Source organism: Xyrauchen texanus, chromosome 31 (assembly GCF_025860055.1).
Source record: "Xyrauchen texanus isolate HMW12.3.18 chromosome 31, RBS_HiC_50CHRs, whole genome shotgun sequence".
Taxonomy (NCBI): Eukaryota; Metazoa; Chordata; class Actinopteri; order Cypriniformes; family Catostomidae; genus Xyrauchen; species Xyrauchen texanus.
Window position 1 is genome coordinate 3,507,073 of NC_068306.1, and position 22,160 is coordinate 3,529,232.

The 22,160-nt window shown below is 42.2% G+C and overlaps 1 protein-coding gene and 1 pseudogene across 1 annotated transcript; both read left to right on the top strand.

Annotated features, from left to right (window-relative positions):
* Positions 1–221: 221 nt before the first annotated feature.
* On the top strand, positions 222–7,826 carry LOC127624968 (zinc finger protein ZFP2-like). The gene is made up of 4 exons (XM_052099962.1): positions 222–241; positions 687–881; positions 964–1,570; positions 6,275–7,826. The coding sequence occupies exons 2-4, from the start codon at positions 687–689 to the stop codon at positions 7,345–7,347; spliced, it is 1,875 nt and encodes a 624-aa protein (XP_051955922.1). The 5' UTR covers positions 222–241; the 3' UTR covers positions 7,348–7,826.
* Positions 7,827–18,505: 10,679 nt separating this feature from the next.
* LOC127625049 (zinc finger protein 208-like) overlaps positions 18,506–22,160 on the top strand; it is a 632,925-nt pseudogene continuing 629,270 nt past the window's right edge.

Here is a 22,160-nt window from a genome sequence, read left to right on the forward strand (position 1 = left end):
GAAAATTGTGTACCACATTATTAAAATAACTCAGAGTAAAAGGTTTATGTTACATAATTTTAGTAACTTGTATTTTACACATAGTGACTTATAAAATATAGTAAATAAAAATCTATAAATATGTGTTCCCCATTGGCGCTCTACACTCCTGTCCAGTTGGTGGCGGTAATGCACCAAGAGCTGGTTTGCCGACCGCCACATTAAACCTCAGAAGAAGAACTCACAGTTTGCGCGCTCTCCGGTACGTGTTCAGTGCGTTTCACATCGTATGTGAGATTTATATTTATTTTTAAATGATTGTTTTTCTCTTTTTGGCATTTTAATAATCGTAAAATAAGCTTTTTATCGCAGTATGGGCCGATAATAAGCAGTTAATATTTAGTTTCAGGAGAAACAAGCAGAAATGTGAGAATATCATGTTTAATTCCTGATAAACTCGTTAAATCAAGAAGCGGATTTAAATACTTTCAGTTAAGGCAGTTATATATTGTATATAACCTGTTACATTATCTAGTAATATTCCTGTCTTCACTAAAGGTAAACCAAACACAAAGCACAAATTTATATTTGTATACCATCTTAGAAACAGTTATTTTGTTTTACAGATCTGTTCTTGTGTATAATCATATAATAATCTTATTGAGATTAATGTCTGTTCATTATAATGAGGATGTTTTTGTGTTCAGATGTTCATCATGAGAGAGCAGGTGGATGTGATCTGCTGTAAATCAGTAGGAACTGATCTGTCCATGCTGGATATTGATGATTTCATCACAGAAATCTCTCAGCTGAAGAAAGAGGTGACGTCACTGAAGACAAAACTGAAGGAGAGAGAACTATATTCATCCTGCACCTGTTTTGAGCGAGTTAAAGTTGAGATTGTAAGTAAGTTTCAAATGATGTGATATGACTGTGACTCTGTGATGATGAACGGTACAGATGTGATTGTGTTGTGTTTGTCAGGAGCTGGAAAAGGTTTCCTGTCAATCTTCAGTGTGTGTGACTGATGGGACCTCCACAGAATGTCAGGATTCAGTGTGGAGCGGCAGAGATCAGTCCACACCACAGCAGCTGCTGGACAAACTCTCTGAACAGAGATCCAGAGACACACAGGACTCACAGCTCACTTTACTCTGTTCTACTGATGCTCAGGAGAGTGTGTGTGACAGTAATCAGGGTGATCAAACCTCCACAGAGTCTCTGACTTCTGTCTGTAACGCTGGAGAACAGCAGATGCTGCAGACACCAGTGAAGATTGAAGTGATGCAAGAGGAGATAAAAGAAGAAAACACAACAGAGGAACAACAGAGAGATGATGAAGATGATAATGATGATGAACAACAGATGTTGCAGACACCGGTGAAGATTGAAGGGATGCAAGAGGAGATTAAAGAAGAAAACATAACAGAGGAACAACAGAGTGATGAAGATGATGATGAACAGCAGATGCTGCAGACATCAGTGAAGATGTGTTCAATAAAGCTGCTGGACTGCAGGAACCTCATGAGAGTAGAAACCACAACAGAGGAACAAGAGAGTGATGAAGATGATGATGATTTTATTCCCTCAGGTATGTTTCTTCCTTTAATATTGTTTTACATTTTGAATAAATGTCTGCATTAAAAAGTTCCTCGTTGTTTTTTTAGTTGTTTTATAAGTGCTTTGTGGTCTTTTAAAGGGATAGTTCACTCAAAAATGAAAATTATCTCATCATTTACTCACCCTCATGCCATCCCAGATGTGTATGACTTTCTTCTGCAGAACACAAAGATTTTTAGAAGAATATCTCAGCTTTGTACGTCCATACGATGCAAGTGAACGGTGGCCAGAATTTTGAAGCTCCAAGTATGGATGAGAAACAGTTAAATATTTTAGTCTTTTTTTTGTGCAATTTTTCACATTTGCAAATGTTATTTGTTATTCTTTTTCATTTCTTTCTTATTCCTGCCTAGTAAGTGGCAGGAGCGACTACAGATTAAAGATGAGATTGGTCGATTTAGGTGGGCAGCCGATCGATCGGATCAATCTTTTCATTGTAATTTTTCCAAAGTCAGAAATAGTTCTGCAGTGTCAGTGACTCTGGAGTAAAATTTCTGCTTATAGTCTTAATTTGTTATTTTAAATTTAAGGTAGGGCTCGACATTCACAATAAGGACTGCCCAATGGCCCGGGCAGGTGCTGCATTTATAATGTTCATGCAAATGGACCACAAGTGAGAGAACAAAAGAGCACTGGTTTTCTTCCCATAGTAAAACAAAAAGTGAATTTTTCTTAAAGTTTCTCACTTGATTGACAAGAATTTGTTTTCTTTATGCCTTATTTTGTGGTCAACAAAATTGTATAAAGTATCTTTATTCTGTATACAAGTGCTTGAAAATGAAACTGAGGCTGATTTCAGTTACTTTATTTTTATATTCTGAATACATAATGCCATTACATGTATTCCATTACAGCCTAACCCTGGCAGCAAGATCTCCTCTCTCAGGAATTCAAGTTTATTACATTCAGACAACAAAATCTTTTATTACACAGGGCCCAAACATAGACAGCAGAACTAAACAAGTGACCAGAACAAATCTTCTGCTACACTGAACACTTCGCTTAAAAACACATGTATAAATGGCAGGATGGCTGAGGTTAATTTCATGTATTTTTGAATTTATATCTGTACAGTGCTTATATACCAATCAGCCACAACATTAAATATTGTGTAAGTCCCCCTTGCGCCACCAAAACAGCGCCAACCCGTCCACAGAATTCCCCTCACTGGATGTTTTTTGTTTTTGGTACCATTCTGAGTAAATTCTAGAGACTGTGAAAAAGAGATTAGTAGTTACCATACCTGCAAACTTGTCGCTTTTCGGCGATTGGGTCATTTACGTGAATCGCGTAGACCGGAGAGTTTTTTTATGGGGGGTGTATGCTGCCCGCCCTTCATCTGCATGCCATGGAGGCTAGAATTGAGAAACATTATTGGATAATTCTTATAATTGACATTTCTCTGAGCCAATCGGAATCTTAGCACTTTTTCTCTTGGCCAATTGGAATCTTAGCACTTGCGTCAGAATCTTGAAGCTGATCAGTCTGATGGAAACTCATAACGTGTAGGAATCGTATGTGAATTTCGAGGTAAGTCAAGCTTTTTGGAGCAAAAATAAAAGTTATTTGTTTGCTTGATTCAAGTAACGTTAGCTACCGCTTTTTATGTGATATAATTTACAATAATATTGTATTGTCTATGGGTGGAACGGTACATGTAAGTTATTCGTATTGAACCGAAACTGTACGGGTGTCACGGTTCGGTGCACGAATTTGCACAGAGAATACAAGGGGAAAAAAATAAATAAAACTCTAGATAGCGATAAATTTAGCTCTATTCACGTTTGGTGTGAACGCAGCATAATAAACAGGCTGCGATGTCAAGATTGTAATGCTGTAGTGTGTGTGTGTGTGTGTGTGAGTGAGAGAGAGAGGCGCGCGGGCGCGTTCGAACATTGGAAACAAAAACATACTCCATCATTTTGTTAATACAGGACATCATTCAAACTGCAAAGTGTTTACTTATTTGTGTACACTCGCAATCAAATACAACATTGTGCTTTTGTCACACTCTAAACTCTTGTCAAACTGTAACCTACAACTGTCACCCAACCAAAAACACACACACACACACACACACACACACACACACACACACACACACACACACAGTTTTAAAAGCAAAACATTTATCCAACCCCATTTCAAAACAGTCTGTGGGTTCTATCTTTTGGACATTCATCATATCGCATTGGTTTTCATTTCTTGTCCTCAGAGCACTAATCTGTTTATTTTTAAGTTACACATTCTACGTTGCTTAAAAAAGAAAATCAAATGTGTTTTTAATGGTAGTATTATATTATACGGAAATCAATTATTTATAATTCAGATGAGAATAAAGTTAGGGTTAATTAAAATTAAGGAAAACAAATATATTGAGCTGAAATATAGCAAATTAATTTTAAAATCATTCAGGTACAATTACCAAACATATCTCAAGGTCTTTTTATTAATTTTTATTAATAAACTAATTGTATAAAACTATTGTCAGCGCACTACAAATAAACTGGTTCTAAGCCTTTATTAATAAAACTCATTTAAAAAATACAAGGCTTAAGACAATGATAAAAATGCTATCTATATTTTTGTTTTGCTTTTCACTCCATTGTACCGAAATCGTACCGAACCGTGATGTCTGAACCAAGGTATGAACCGAACCGTGACTTCTGTGTACTGTTCCACCCCTAGTATTGTCGTCATACCTATAAATTACATTAAGCTATGCTAAAAGTGGTATGAATGGTTTCCAAAACGGTACAAAAACTATTGTTTTACTCGAGGGGAGGTGGAAAATGAGCTTAATACCCCAAATGGTGGAATATCCCTGTAACGTTAGCTAGGCTTATCGTTAGCCGGGTATCCAATCATCCATCCCTCCCCCCCGGCGATACTGTCACCTTTTTTACTCTGAGGAGTTTGCAGGTATGAGTTACAGAAATACTCAAACCTGCCCATCTGGCACCAACAATCATCCATGCAATTTTCTAATTCGCTATCATGTGGAAGCAGTCCAGTGCATAAAATCTTGCAGATATGGGTCAGCAGCTTCAATCAATGTTCACATCAACCATCAGTGGACCACTGTATCAAGACCCTGCCATGGCCAGCCCAATCTCCAGACCTGAACCTCATTGAAAACCTCTGGAATGTGATCAAAGAGGAAGATGGAGCTGCTTGAATTTTTTGTGCCAGGTGTTGCATAAACTTACCCAACAGCAATGTGAAAGACTTGTAGAGAGCTTGCCTAGATGCATGAAAGCTGTGATTGAAAATCAGGGTTGATTCCACTAAATATTGATTTCTGAACTATTCCTAAGTTTAAGCATTAATATTGTGTTGTTTAAAAATTAATATGAACTTGTTTTCTTTTTCTCGATTAACACTTTTTATGGATTCCAACAAATGAGGGTGTAGTCCCTCCCAAATGGGCTCAGAAGTCTCAATGTCTCCAAGACCTAGATTTTTGCACATCCTCTGTAGTGATAACGATTCTTCCTAAATTATCTTTAATCTGTTTGAGACATTTAAAATGTATATGCTTTCTTATCAATGTGATGACTCCCCTGCTCTTACTCAAACCAGTTCTGCAAAACACATATCCTCCCAATACCCTACAGAGTTTTTCATATTCCTGTGAAGAAAGGTGAGTTTCTTGAAGGAACACTATTATATTTTTTTAAGCATAGCAGTCACAACTTGTGACCGTCCCCGGGAAATACGACGGTCCATGCATGCTCACAAGATTCACAATAGATCTCTATTGCTACAAGATATTCAAGTCTAGTGTTTTATTTATTTATTTATTTATGTGTAAACTGTACCATTGAATTGGACATAAGGTAAATGTTTTCAATGAAATGGGCCCCAGCAAATAACAACATCAAACCCACAAAATAAAAAAATAAACTCCTCAATAAGTCAGTAAAGTGAAAAAAAGAGGAGAGAGAGAGACAATGGGCAACCAATAGAATAACAAACCCTCTTGTACTGAAACAGCAAAATTAATGATATGTAGCCTATATTATTGGTTAAGTGCAGGCAAAGTTACACACTCCATTGATTTAATGAAAGCCATAGCTTGACGTGCATGTAAAAGTCTTGTCTCCATCCTTGCCATCAGTTCTTAGCTTAGAGTAATGCAATGCCAAGCTCACCTTCTATTCATGCAGTAATTTCTTACACTCTTTGAATCTATCCTGTTTCGTTTGTGTAGCTCTGGTGAAGTTTGTAGTTCTCCCATTATAAGTTGCCCTTATTCCTCGCTGCTTGTAGAGCAAAGTCTCTGTCTGCCGACCGCAAGAATCTTGCCAGGATGGATCGGGGTCTGTCACCTGTTTTGGGAAGCTGACTGAGAGCTCTATGTGTGCAAACTATCTCATGTTGTTGCGATCAAATTCGGAGTGAGCCCACCCTGCTCTCTGGATATTGGCATCAGCCATTAAAAAACCATTTAGATTGACTATTAATTAATACAATATATCACTTCACAGTAATTTAATAAATTGAAATAAATATTGATTCGGCATATCAATATCTTTGTATCGAATCAGGAGGCAATTCCCTCCCCTAGTAAATGCTGGATGTATTTTGTGTTCTGCCATTAAATTGGGGTTTGATTTCTTTGTATATTTGTCCCTCTTTAATAGATTTTGTCAATGTACTGTTTTCATTGTAGGGCTGATGAAAGTGCAAGAGGAACCGAATGAAATGGAAGAGAAACTTCAGGATCTGAAACGTCTTGATTTAATAACTGGAGAAATATCTTTAAGTGGCTCAAAGACTAAGAAGAATTTCTCACCAAAAAAGCCTCAAAGAAGAGCAGCCAAAAATAATTTAACCTGCTCTCAATGTGGAAAGAATTTCGCATTTAAAAGCCGGCTTAATATACACATGAGAGTTCATACAGGAGAAAAGCCTTACATGTGCCATCGGTGTGGAAAGAGATTCACTGTGTCACAAAAACTGAAAAAACATGAGAGAATCCATACTGGAGAAAAACCGTACAAGTGTTCACAATGTGGAAAGAGTTTCGCTCAGTTAAACACCCTAAAAACACACAAGAGTATTCATACTGCAGAAAAACCTTACAAGTGTTCATACTGTGTAAAGAGTTATACTCTGTCACAACAACTGAAAAAACATGAGAGAATTCATACTGGAGAAAATCTTTACAAGTGCTCACACTGTGGAAAGTATTTTACTCAGTCACAACTGAAAACACATGAGAGAATTCATACTGGAGAGAAACCATACAAGTGCTCACATTGTGGAAAGGGATTTAATCAGTCACAACAACTCAAATCACATGAGAGAATTCATACTGGAGAAAAACCTTACAAGTGTTCACTCTGTGGAAAGAATTTCACTCATTCGCAAAACCTGAAAATACACGAGCGAAGTCACACTGGAGAAAAACCATACAAGTGCTCCCACTGCGGAAAGAGTTTCATTCAGTCACACTGCCTGAAATCACACAAGAGAATTCATACTGTAGAGAAACCTTTCAAGTGCTCACACTGTGGAAAGTGTTTTACTCAGTCACAACAACTCAAATCACATGAGAGAATTCATACTGGAGAGAAACCTTACAATTGCTCACATTGTGGAAAGTGTTTTACTCAGTCACAACAACTCAAATCACATGAGAGAATTCATACTGGAGAGAAACCTTACAAATGTTCACACTGTGGAAAGAGTTTCACTCAGTCACACAGCTTGAAAACACACCAGAGAATTCATACTGTATAGATCCCATACCACTACTTTTCATGTGTGAAAAGTTTTAGTGCAGCAAGTAATCTATATACACCTTTAAAAATGTTTACCCAAGTAGTCACAGTGAGAAGACAACATCTTCATGTCCAACGATATTGTGTAAATAGTTTGAAATTCAGATAAACCCAAAGATTAAATTTCTCCCAAAAGAGCTGCATCATCTAAAGCCCTATTCTGTAGGTTTGGGAAATTCTTGTTTCACAGATGTACTTTGTGATTTTAATTCCATCTGAATCTGACAGGTCTCACTGACCCCGTTTACACCTGGTATTAAGATGCTAATTTGGTACCACCCCTCACATGTCAATGAACCGCTGTGCTAATCAAGAGATTAAACTTTGTTGTTATGATCGGTTTTAAAGGAAATAACGTTTGATCGAAAGGGGATACATACAGAAACACTAGAACTTCACGGATCTTCTGTGTGTCTGAAATCAACATGCAGGGGCACTTATAAAATAATGGACAATTCTGCTTGAAATGTTGCTTTTGTACTTAAATTAAATTTCAGTTGCATCTGTGGGAAATAGTGTGCTGTTTTTTTGCGGCTTTTTCTTTTCTGACATTGTTGCACTTTAATGTCATGTAATAACACAGTGACAACGTGATGATGTATTGTAATGAGTTTCCACTGAGGAAGGGACGGAAACAGCAACAGGTTTCAGGTAAGGTTGTTTTTAATTCTCACACATTAATTTATACACAGAAACACAACACAGTAGCTTCTTGGCCTTCGTGTCGGGCTCTGCCCTTGGGCTCTGTTGCTGCTGCTTTTTATGCCGCTCTCCTCAAGCTACTGCAATTAGAGACAGGTGTTAGACATAATTTAGCTCAGGTGTGAGCGCCCTTACCGCTTTTCTGTCCCGGACGGGCGCTTGACCATGCCCCCGCTGCCACATACCCCCACCGCCCGACTCAGGCCGGGGCGTCATCCGGCCTGCCTACCACTCCCCCCCATTTCTGGAGAGGAAGTCAGCGGCAGCCATCTGCACCCCCGGTCTGTGGACCACCTTGAACTTAAAAGGCTGGAGGGCCAGATACCAACGGGTGATCCGGGCGTTAGTATCTTTCATGCGGTGGAGCCACTGCAGTGGGGCATGATCCGAGCAGAGGGTGAAGGCCTGCCCCAGCAGGTAGTATCGGAGGGTGAGGACCGCCCACTTGATGGCCAGACACTCCTTCTCTACGGTGCTGTACTTAGTCTCCCTCAAGGAGAGCTTCCGGCTAATGTACAGCACCGGGCGTTCCTCTCCCTCCACCACCTGCGAGAGTACGGTCCCCAGCCCTCTGTCTGAAGCATCCGTCTGCAAAACAAAAGGGAGAGAGAAGTCAGGTGCATGCAAAAGCGGCCCCCCACAAAGTGCAGCTTTAATCTGTGTAAACGCCTGTTGGCACTGCTCCGACCATTGGACCGGATCTGGAGCCCCCTTTTTAGTGAGGTCAGTCAGCGGGCTGGTGACATCCGAATAATTAGGCACAAATCTTCTGTAATTGCCAGCCAGCCCCAGGAACTGCCTCACCCCCTTTTTGGTCTTGGGTCTAGGGCAAGTCGCAATCACCGCTGTCTTGTCAATTTGGGGACGCACCTGGCCATGACCCAAGTGGAACCCCAGATTCCGTACCTCCACACGCCCAACTGCGCACTTTTTCGGGTTTGCCGTGAGCCCCGCCCGCCGCAGCGATCTCAGGACGGCCCTCAGATGTTGCATGTGCCGCTGATAATCATTGCTATAAATGATGATATCGTCTAGATAGGCAGCGGCGTAAGCAGTATGCGGTCTGAGGATCCTATCCATGAGGCGCTGAAACGTGGCTGGTGCCCCGAACAAACCGAAAGGAAGCGTCACGAATTGGTGTAATCCGAACGGCGTGGTGAAGGCCGTTTTTTCACGGGACATTGGTGTCAAGGGGATCTGCCAATAACCCTTCGTTAGATCCAAGGTCGAATAAAATCGAGCCGTACCTAACCGATCGAGCAGTTCATCAACACGGGGCATTGGGTACACGTCAAATTTAGACACCGCGTTGACTTTCCTATAATCCACACAGAAACGTACAGACCCATCGCTCTTGGGAACAAGGACGACCGGGCTGGACCAATCGCTGTGGGATTCTTCTATTACCCCCATCTCAAGCATCGCGTCCAATTCTTCTCAAACTACTTTCTTTTTATGTTCGGGCAAGCGATGGGGCGGCAACGTACCACCACGCCCGACTCGGTCTCGATATGGTGATGTATGATGTTTGTGCGGCCCGGTAGAGGAGAAAACACGTCTGCAAACTCCTTTTGTAATTCGGAAACCTCTGCGAGTTGGCGCGGTGAGAGGTGGTCTCCACAAGGAACCGGGGTGTTGAGATTGCGGGCTTTGTTTACCTCCGGTCCGAGCTCCGCCCTCTCCGGAACTACCGTTGCCAACGTCACAGAGGCCGCCTCTTCTCTCCACAATTTCAGGAGGTTGAGGTGATATATTTGACGGCGCCCCTCTATCGGTACGTTTAACCTCATAATCGAGATCCCCTACTCGTCGTGTGACCTCAAAGGGTCCTTGCCACTTGGCGAGTAATTTAGAGCTTCGATGTTGGGAGTAATACAAGCACTTTATCTCCGGTCGCGAATTCCGTAGCTGAGCACCCCTGTCATACAGCCGGCGTTGGCGTTCTTGAGCCTGGAGCAAATTCTCCTGTGTTAATTGCCCCAGTGTGTGGAGTTTTGCTCTAAGATCAAGAACGTATTGAATTTCGTTTTTACTATTAGAAGGTCCCTCCTCCCAAGCTTCGCGGATGACGTCGAGGACCCTGCGTGGGCGTCGCCCGTACAGCAGCTCGAATGGGGAGAACCCCGTGGAGGCTTGCGGGACCTCTCGTACTGCGAACAACAGAGGGTCCAGCCACTTATCCCAATTTCTAGCGTCTTAGGTATGCAATTTACTGAATCATATTTTTGAGCGTCTTATTAAATCGTTCCACCAGTCCATCTGTCTGAGGATGGTAGACGCTAGTGCAAATCGACTTAATGCCCAAGAGTTCGTAAAGTTCGCGAAGTGTTCGTGACATAAAAGTAGTGCCTTGTTCGGTGAGGATTTCTTTCGGAACCCCCACCCGGGAGATTATTTTGAAGAGTGCCCCTGCAACACTACGTGCTGAGATGTTGCTCAAAGGCACTGCTTCCGGATATCGCGATGATAAGCGTTGTCCGCATGCCGTCCGTTCTAATGGCCCGACGAGGTCCATTCCAATTCTTTCGAAGGGAACCTCGATCAATGGAAGGGGGCGCAAAGGCGCTTTTGGGGTGGCCGGTGGGTTTACGAGCTGACATTCGCGGCATGCCGCACACCACCTGCGGACGTCACCGCCAATGCCCGGCCAATAGAAACGGGCTATTAGACGGAGAAGTGTCTTTCTTTCCCCTAGGTGACCGGCCATAGGATTATAGTGAGCCGCCTGGAAAACCATTTCCTGGCGGCTCCGTGGAATCAATAATTGTGTCACTTCCTCCTTTGTTTGAGCGTCCTGTGTCACTCTGTACAACCGATCATTAATAAGCGAAAAATATGGATATGAAACGGCGACACCCGGCCGGAGTTGTTGACCATCGATTACTCTCACTTGGTCAAAAGCGTGCTTAAGGGTTTCATCCCGCGACTGCTCCAAGGGGAAGTCCCCCTCCGGGAATTCCCTGAGAGGAGGGGCGACAACCTCGCCCCTTCCCTCGTCATTCGGAGCAGCCGAGGACGGCCCCGGCTCCGCCTCCCCCGCCAAAGCATCGCACATCACACATCTCTTCACTTTCATGCAGGACCCATCCGCACACACTCCCTCCAATAAATTTCTAAAATTCGGCCAATCAGTTCCCAAAATTAGCGGATGGGTGAAGCGGGAACTAACCGCTGCCTCCACACTATGTTTTTCTCCCCAGAATTTGATCGCCAAAGTCACCATGGGATATTTGTGAACATCCCCATGCACACACCTCACCCTCACCCGTTTAGCTGAGCCCAAAGCCCGGGTTGAACCAAGCGTTGGTGGATGGTGGTCTGGTTACAGCCGGTATCCAACAATGCTTGGTATGTACCCCCCTGGATCCTTACCGGAATACGGTACGCTCCAGCCCGATCGGGGGCAGCCTGCGGGTCCCTATTTCCATCAGCGGACACTGATCCCGGAAGTAGTCCGGGTCTCTGCACCTCCAGCAGACCGGCCCAGGCGCCACGGCCGCACCCGTGCTGGCGGGCGCCCCCACCTGAGGAGGAGAGCGGCTGAAGGATGGGGAAGGGGTAGGCGGGCTCTCCCACAGACGGGAAGTCGGTCTCATGAATCCTCCGCGCCTGCAGGGGCAGGAACGGACCCTGGGGAGAGAGCAGAGTGAGAGGGAAGAGGGGCGGGGAGAAAAACAGGGGAAGACACAGGGGAAGGGGAGAGAGAGAGAGGGCTCATCCGCCCGTGGAATCGCCGCCATGTGGTCTTCCGTGAGTCATACGGCTTCCTCCAGCGACACCGGGCGGTGGCACTGGACCCACTCTGCCATTCTCCGGGGCAAGCGCTGGACAAACTGCTCCAGTACCACCTGATCGACAAGCTCCTCAACGTCGCGGTCCCCCGCAAGGAGCCACCTCCGACAGGCATCACGGAGCCGCTGGGCGAACTCAAACGGGCGGTCGGATTTATCCAGTTTCATGGCCCGGAAGAGCTGGCGACTTCCGGGGTCCGAACAACCCGTTGCAGGATGGCTCTCCTCAAGTCGGTATAAGCCAGGAGGCTTGTTGCTTGAAGTTGTTGTGCCGCGAGTTGTGCTTCCCCGGACAAGAGAGGGACTAGGCGGGCTGCCCACTGGTCGCGTGGCCAACCCCAAATTTCCGCCGTGCGCTCAAAGAGGTCCAGGAACGCCTCCGGATCATCTGCCGGCCCCATCTTCTGTAGCGCGGGTGGGGGCAGTGTGGCGCGGGTGTCCGGGGTCGCGGCTGTGTCTGGAGCAGCCTCCTGGCTGAGGAGGCTCCGGATGGCAAGCCGGTCCTCTGCTTGAGCCCGCATGATCTCAAAGAACCGACGATCCTGGTCCTGTCGGAGCTCAAGCAGAGACTGTTGGTGGCTCTGATGGAGCGTAGCGAGGGACTGGAGGACTTCCGCCAGCTGGGAGGACTCTATGGGGCGACTGTTCCATAGCTTGGACCACTGTTCCTGCAAAGTCCCGGGTTTCGGCACCAGTGTAATGAGTTTCCACTGAGGAAGGGACGGAAACAGCAACAAGTTTCAGGTAAGGTTGTTTTTAATTCTCACACACTAATTTATACACAGAAACACAACACAGTAGCTTCTTGGCCTTCGTGTTGGGCTCTGCCCTTGGGCTCTGTTGCTGCTGCTTTTTATGCCGCTCTCCTCAAGCTACTGCAATTAGAGACAGGTGTTAGACATAATTTAGCTCAGGTGTGAGCGCCCTCACCGCTTTTCTCTCCCGGACGGGCGCTTGACCACGCCCCCGCTGCCACATGTATGTCGTCATGAAACCAAGTCATTCCCCTTCAAATCTGACAACAAGTGGTCAAAGGAGATGCGTTTAAGATGAATGTAAAGGGGTGACTTGTTAGTGTTTAATGTTTTGTGGTATTTAGAAGAATTTCTGTTATGTTGGAGTTTTGGGGGTTAACATAACACTGAATAGTGGAGCTTGAGCTTAGGTTGAGGACAAGTACAAGTTAAGAATGTTTTATTTTGCTTTACTCATTGAGCAATTTTTATGCTAATCGAACCGTAGTCTTTCCAATTAGCATGCATTCAGCATGCTAGCATTTACTGTACTAGCTAATTCTCAGATTTTTATCTGATTGAAGTAATTAAGTGTATACTGTATTACTTGCTAATTTTAAATTCAGCCAAAGTTAAGTGCCATCAAAATGTATGAGTTATGTTACTCAATATTTAAAGTTAGTTTCAATTAACATTAATGTTCTATTAACTTGAACTTGGGAGTTTATTAAATTAACCTTCTGTGGCATGAATTTTTATTTTGGGGTGAAAAAAACGTCACCCCATTTTTTGGGAACTTGGGGGACCCTGATAATATATCCATCATAAATTGTGATATTAGTTTTTGCCGCAGTCCAACAATGTGCTTCGAGTGTACTGAAACACCAAGGTTTTCTCTGGTACATATGCTAAGCAGAATAAGGAAAACAATGTGCATTAGAAAAACTTTTATTTTGACAAACATCAACCACAAATGGTTCCAAACAATCAAATAAACACCTCATGTATAAATGTTTCTCACATTTCATACAAACATATAAACCAACATCCAAATGACCGTGTATGTGTGTGTTGCATAGGCCTTCAGCGATGTATGACTTGATGGTACAGCTTCATGTGTTCCTTCTTTCTCAAGCCAGTGCCTTCACAATGTCTTCGGTAGAGCCGCCAGGTGGTCACAATGATCATATCCAGTATGTGGAACACCAGCCAGTGGTACCGCTTCTTTGATCTGATTTTGTTCTGGTACAGTCCAAACAGTGAGTCAAGCAGATCTGCCCTACCCATATTCTTGCTGTATTCTTTCACCCCAGCAGGGCAGGGAACTTTGGTGATCATCTTTCGCTTGTGATCCCACCTGTCAACCTCGGTGACTGGGTGGTCTGGGTGTAATCACTCAGAAGAGTCACTGAGTGGTTATTGTACCAGTTCACAATGTACAAGGTGTTTAATTCAGGTGTGATGAGGAGGATGAGGCCAGGCCATGATGGAGCACGGCCAGCGTTGAATCCGCTGATCAGCGGGAGACCGAGATAAAGGACAACAGGAGATGCCGGTTGGAGAGAGACGCATGTGGCTTCGTTGCATATGTGGCTGTTTATTTTAAGTTGAAAACGTTACTGTTCAGCCGGTTCCTGCCACCTCCTTGCCCATCCGTATACTGTTACAGTGGTGCTAAAACCCGGGGTTGAGGAGGGATGCACTGTCGTGGAGTCCTCGCCACTGCCATCAGCCAGGGGAGCAGCTGCGGCCATCTGCTTGGGAAAGGAGGGGTCGCTGTCGAGAGCCGGAGGAACCGTGGCCGTCTGTGGAGAAGAGGAGCGGTTCTGTCTGGCAGGGGCCGGAGGACTCACTGGCATCCACCTTGGGAGGAGCAAGCTGGTATCCTCCAGAGGGCGGAGGAGCAGATGAGGACCGGACGAAAGCCCATCCGGGAGCCGGCAAGAAAGTTCTCTCTCTCTCTGTGAATTTATCAGACCAGTAGCGGCTGATCAGCGGGAGAGCGAGATAAGGGGGAGCTGGAGACACCAGTTCAAGAGAGAGAGAGACGCATGTGGCCACGTTGCACATCGTAGCAATAATGTCCAAAGTAATTTTTTGATGAAAATGATTTTTTTTTTTTGCCTAAATCATCTCCTCATGATATTTGGTTCAGTTTTTTGTGTTTTCTGAAAAACCTGAAAGAAATGACTTAGGACATTATTTTAGGAAGGTGACAATATGTGTCTGTTTATGTTTGTTTTAATTTGAGTTTCTTATTAAACTATTTTACTGTTCAGTCTGTTCTTGCCGCCTCCTTGCCCATCTTGAATCTGTTACATCAGGTTTCAGTCAAACAGATCAAATCCAAACTATGATCTGTATTAATTTAATTTACAATTAATGATTTGGATGAAAGCGATATAAAGTTTAGTAGCCCTACCTTTAGAGTATATGATATTTATCTTCAGTTTTTTGTTATTTTCAAGTTTGACATCAATCATCATTTTTTCTAAATTACCTAATGAGGGTTTTGTGTTTGGTAGTACAGGGAAAATACACAGTCTCTATATGATATATAAGTGATTCACACTGTGTGTTGTAGTTAATGTGACCTGTGTGATTAAATTAGCCAGTTTGTCTGCCTCCTGGTCTGGGACCCATTTAGTCACATAATATCACTATTAAGAATTTGAGACATATTAATTGAGAGGAGAGCAGCACCTTCTCTGGAGGACTGGAGTCCATCTCTCTTTAGCAGGTCAGGTCTTCCAATTGTCTATGAATGCTATGCTGTTATCTGGATATCACTCAGTCATCCAACCGTTCAGTGACAATAATCTACTATAAACCTCGTCACCACGACACGCAGGTAGGGGGTCAGAGCATATTAAATTGTCTGGCATAATTTTTGCAAGTTCACACTCCTCTTTAACATTATCTTTAGTTATCTCCTACTGGCAGAGAGAGACATCGTGAGTATAGACATGTATAACAATCTTTGAAAATCTACACTTAGCATTAGCCAGCACTTTAAATTGATCTGATGACAGATTCTCTGGTACCCGAAATGCATTTAACAATAGTGGCTGAAGTCTCACTTTCCACATTCCTTACAATAGAGTCACCAATAACAAGGGTGCTTTCAACATGATTCTCAGTGGGTGCATCACTGAGTGGGGAGAATCAATTGGAAATCCTAACAAGAACAGGAGAGTGGTGTTGCTTTGCCCTATGAGTATGCTGCCGAAACATCACCTAAATAGCCAGCTGCGGGGGCTCGACAGCCAAAACCATAGTGTGTGTGTTGCTTGTTGAACTATCCACATCAGTAACAGTATCTACCTCCAATAGCGTTCAGATACGTGTCTCTAACTCATTAACCTTCTTCATCAGCCTGACTAATTCCTTACATTATCACATGTGAATCCCACACTGCTGACAGAAGAAGCTATAGTAAACATGTGGCATGCAATGCACAAAGCGATAATATGAGTAGATGGCATGACTTACTGCAATTGTTTGTTGTTGTGGTGGTGATGTTTTTTGATCAGCAGGGGATTGAGATCGATGTGAATCCCTCACATAATTGTTGTTGTTGTGGTGGTTCCTGATAACCAGTGGTTTGAGATTGATGCTGGACTGCACATCATAAATCATCATAAAAGGAGACCAGACCCTCATAATCAACAAACATACCAACCTTTTGTGGCTTCTCTCTCACACAGAGAGAGAGACAAGAGGATTGTCACAGGGTTTATATTCCCATTGTACAGTCCAGAATATATTCACTGGAGTCAGTGTGATCAGCCCCTTTCTGTTAATGGATTCTCAGACCACTTCTAAATACCATTTAGTTTAGTTAGTTTCCAACACAGTTTCATGGAGAAGTTCACACGAGTTAGCTAAATATTTTGGAATCATACAAGTTGGGTTGTACAAATTTGTGCTACATTTCATGAGATTGGGTTGTTCTTTCCCTTCACCTGGACCTCAAAATATAATCTACCAGAGCTGAATCACAAATCTTTCTGGTTTATCTGGGAGGTTTTGTTTAATGTCTCCAAATGTCACTTGTATTCCATCATCAGACAGGATGAGATATGGATTAGCTGTATCAGGATCCAGAGTCACATCCACTGAGAGAGATCAGAGAATATCAATCACTTCTGAATACAAACATTTTGATTCATGTAATATTTAATCTAGATTATGAGACCAAAGTTAGCTGTCAGAGAACAGTGAAGATCACACACTGTACCTGCATACTGCTGCATCCTCAATACATCACCTCCAGTACCACCACACTGAACACCGGCACTCCCCAGGGCTGTGTGCTCAGTTCACTGCTCTTTACCCTGCTGACTCATGACTGTGCTGCAAAGTACAGTTCAAATCACATCCTCAAGTTTGCTGATGACACAACAGTTGTGGGCCTCATCAGAAAAAATTATGAATCAGCGTACTTAGAGGAAGTGAACCAGCTCACAGAATGGTGTAGAGACAACAGTCTATCTCTTTATGTTGATGAGACTAAAGAGATGATTGTTGACTTCAGGAAGACACAAGCAGACCACTCACCACTGCACATCAACAGATCAACTGTGGAGAGTCAAAAGCTTCAAGTTTCTTGTTATATATGACAGAGGACCTCTCCTGAACCCCACCTGCCTTGCCAAGAAGGCCCATCAGCGACTCATGTTCATGCGGAGGCTGAAGAGAGCCAAACTCCCCCCTCCCATCCTCAACACCTTCTACAGAGGGATGATAGAGATCATCCTGACCAGCTGTCCGTGTGGTATGGGAACTGCACAGCCTCCAAACGCAAGACCCTACAACGAATTGTGAGAACAGCTGAAAAGATCACGAGGAACCGCTGCTTCCGCAAAGCTACCAGTATTGCGGATGACCCTCTCATGGACTCTTCACTCTCCTGCCATCTGGCAGAAGGTATAGCAGCATCCATGCCACCACCAGCAGACTCCAACAGTTTCTTCCCTGAGGCAGTCAGATTACTCAACACCCTGCTGCCTCCCAATGCTCACCTGGTCAAGTCAAACACCTAACCCAGTGTGACTCAAAAACTTTGCACACCTGCACTTTACAAAGCTGCATCAGGAGCTATTTTATGCTGTACTTTTGCTATTCACAAATACGCATATACATATAATTATTCTGTACATCTTCTGCTACACTACAAAATAGTTTACAGACTATAGCTCATTTCTGTGTATGTATTGCCCTGTGTATTTGTCCAATAACTATATAACTATTGTAACTTTCGGTGTATTTATTGTCCTGATCTCTGTTGTGTATTGCACTTTATGTAGTTGTGTGTACTGTTCCGTGTTGCACCATTGTACTGGAGTACTTTCTGTTCCAAGGTATATAAACTATGTAGAGCAACAAAAAAATCCCACTTGACTACTGTCAACACAAATCACAAGAAAACATCTATAATTGTTTATAGAAATATCTATGGACAGATTCATGCTGTTGATTAACACAAAGTGATTTTGATGACTGTACTGATGTATTTCTTGCAAGTTGGAGTCGTTTAAACGGTCCAGGACAAGGAAATTTATGTACCATATTATTAAAATATCTCAGAGTAACAGGTTTATATTACGTTTTTATTAGTGACTAATAAAATATAGTGAATAAATATGCATTTGTTCCCCATTGGCGCTCTACACTCCAGTCCAGTTGGTGGCGGTAATGCACCAAGAGCTGGTTTTTCCGACCGCCACATTAAACCTCAGAAGAACTCACAGTCCGGTACGTGTTCAATGTGTTTGACATCATGTGAGATTTATATTTATTTCGATTTTTTTTCTCTCTCTTTGGCATTTTAATAATCGTAAAACAAGCTTTTCGGTTTCGTGACGGACACTTTAAAATAATCCTTTTCAGGGTAAACAAGCAGAAATGTGAGAATATCATGTTCAATTTCTGATATATGAGCTCTTTAAATCCAGTGACTGATTTTAAATGAGTTCAAATAAGGCAGTTATATATTGTATATAACCTGATACATTATCTAGTAATATTCCTGTCTTCACTAAAGGTAAACCAAACTCAAAGCACACATTTATGTTTGTATACCATCTTAGAAACAGTTATTTTGTTTTACAGATCTGTTCTTGTGTATAATCATATAATAATCTTATTAAGATTAATGTCTTTTCATTGTAATGAGGATGTTTTTGTGTTCAGATGTTCGTCATGAGAGAGCAGGTGGATGTGATCTGCTGTAAATCAGTAGGAACTGATCTGTCCATGCTGGATATTGATGATTTCATCACAGAAATCTCTCAGCTGAAGAAAGAGGTGACGTCACTGAAGACAAAACTGAAGGAGAGAGAACTGTATTCATCCTGCACCTGTTTTGAGCGAGTTAAAGTTGAGATTGTAAGTTTCAGATGATGTGATTTGACTGTGACTCTGTGATGATGAACGGTACAGATGTGATTGTGTTGTGTTTGTCAGGAGCTGGAAAAGGTTTCCTGTCAATCTTCAGTGTGTGTGACTGATGGGACCTCCACAGAATGTCAGGATTCATTGTGGAGCGGCAGAGATCAGTCCACACCACAGCAGCTGCTGGACAAACTCTCTGAACAGAGATCCAGAGACACACAGGACTCACAGCTCACTTTACTCTGTTCTACTGATGCTCAGGAGAGTGTGTGTGACAGTAATCAGGGTGATCAAACCTCCACAGAGTCTCTGACTTCTGTCTGTAACGCTGGAGAACAGCAGATGCTGCAGACACCAGTGAAGATTGAAGTGAAGCAGGAGGAGATAAAAGAAGAAATCACAACAGAGGAACAACAGAGAGATGAAGATTTCATTTCTTCAGGTATGTTTCCTCCTTTAAGAAGGTACATCAAAACAGTTCTGTAGTGAATTATTTTTTAACTATGGCCTTAAAGGGATCAATTTCACTTGTCAGAAATCAGCACTAAAATCCTTTCACTACACGTTGATAGTAAACACATCAACACACTAGAGCAGGAAATGTGAATGTCATAGCTCGTTGGCCAATTTTAGAAGGTGCTGGTTGACCAGCGAATAAAATGACCTGGTAAAACCTTGTATACTACACTAATTTGTTCACTTTATCTCGTCATCAAAACAATCATAATTGCTGGTCAGACACCTTCTTTTTCCAGAACAATGTAGTCAGTCTTAAGTAGTATAAAGAAAAGTCTTATTTACACATTCAAATGTATAGCTGTAGTTCATCAACCCTCTCACGTACATTCTCTGCTTATATGCGGCCATTTCTGCTTTGCTCCAATTAAATAGTTTAACAGCACTACAAATCTTAACATTTTTACCTATATTAAGTATAAGGATTGGATGATGATACATTGCAAAACATTATTGTATTGCTGTTATGACTACAAAAACATTTGAGATGATTTTATGGAAAATGAATTCACACCCGAAGGTAGTAGCGTAGAGAGTGAGGCGGCCATATACCTCTGGATCGTTCGGGTCGTTACCACCTGAAGGGCCCTTTGATTTCAACGATGAGGAAAATATGGACAGAATCACTGATTCCAGTCATAGAAATGTCATTAGGTATAAAGTACGGACAATTATTGACTATATTTGAGTTCTAAATGTAATTTCGGGAGGAGCAGGTTCATCTAATGTCGCAATAATCACTAGAGGATATAAAGACTCACATACAGATCTCCAGTGACAATTCTTCTGGCATCCCTCCTTCACCGCATCTCTTTCATTTTACATTGTCTTTGTGTACATTCAATTTATCCATTAACATGTATTATCGCTTTATGTAGTCCAAGGGAACTTTGGAGCATGACTCGTGTCTCACGCTCAGGGTCCTCCTTTGCTGAAAGGGTCAACAATAACAAATTGCTGTCAAAAATGTTCGTTGTCGAATTGTCGTTTGATCTTATTTAAGCGTAACATGAGATCATATGAAACCTATGTGTCACGTGTGTATCTTATTGTGAAGTAAATCGGCGATACGCAGCTCTATTAATAAAGTTTGTTTTTGTGAGTTAAAGATGGATCAAGGTGAAAATAAAGGTGAGAGAGTGTAGTCTTAGCCCATTAAACACTGCAACAAAGATTTGATTACATTTACATTTATGCATTTGGCAGACGCTTTTATACAAAGCGACTTGCAGTGCACTTATTACAGGGACAATCCCCCCCGAGCAACCTGGATTAAGTGCCTTGCTCAAGGACACAATGGGCTATATGCATGGAACGTTAATGACAACTTCCGGAATAATATAAGCCAGCTCAAAAACTTCCGGTGAAACGTCACTTGCTGTAGCGGCATATTACATTTTATGATAGACAGTGTAAATATAGCCTGTAAGGCGATATCAATCTTTTTTTTTGCACACAGTTATTCACTTGTTTAAATCGATTACAAAAATAAGTGAACGAAATGAAAAAGACGTTTAAATTTCAGCATTTTGAGTGGACTTCAGCTGGGCACTGTTGCGTCCCTCATTGTTCATCCTCAGCTAAATTCAATTCGGCTATTAGTTTTCAAACTTACCCCTCCGGCGACCAACAACGGCCCCCCATGGTGCTATAACCTTTGTTTCTCCCCTCTTTGCTGGCTCAGTAAGTGACAAGCAGATCTTTGAAGAGTCAGGAATACTTACATCACTAAAATATAATTAAAATATGTGTATTGAAAATAATATGATATATTTTTAAAATAATTGTTTAAGAAATAAAATAATACAAATGCAAACGTGGCAACAACAAAAAATCCCTTGGTGTCCCCTTCAAAAATTGCTCTTGAGAATCGTTATGTTTATTGTCCCCCAACATTTTGATGAAATTTTCAGCCCCTGGGCTTTCTTAAGGATGACTGTGTGCCCTGTAAAGTGTACAGGCCTGCATTTCTTTCTGGGAGATTTCAGATGCCTGCACACGAGGTCAGGGAGACCCAGACTATTGCATATCTGAGAGTGCATGATGAGCCTTATTCAGCGTTTAAAGGAACACAAATTCTTTGACATGGTTATCCCCCTAAATATGTTTGGTAACATTAACCAGCTCTATGTAGTTGCATGCCTTCTGTTAAATTACCAGAGCTTTTTGCTTTAAATTGCTGGGTCTAAATGTATGCATCAAGACCAGTGCTTAGTTCTGTTTAGTATTGATACTATTTTACTGTTGTTAGCTACTGCTTTTGTTCAATGATAAAGAATGGATTTACATCTCTACATCATCATACAGGGATCTGTATTTTCCCCTCATTTTCAGTTTCATGCTTTCAGTGAATAAACCTACATTTGTTTGTAACTGCCTTTTTTAAAGGGCTCCCCAAAGCATTGTGTATTTTATTGTGGCCATTACAAACAGCATTTAAACAATACTATTTTAGGTACTAATGATATATAACCTCAAACACTCACATAAATAACATTTATAGGAAAATATGTAATTTAATAAATTAATGATGACATGTTCAACTACATAACATAATTTGTATACATTGTATACTAGAATTCTGTTCTATTAGAATATATTTGTGGCAGATGACAATAGTGAGCACATGAAAA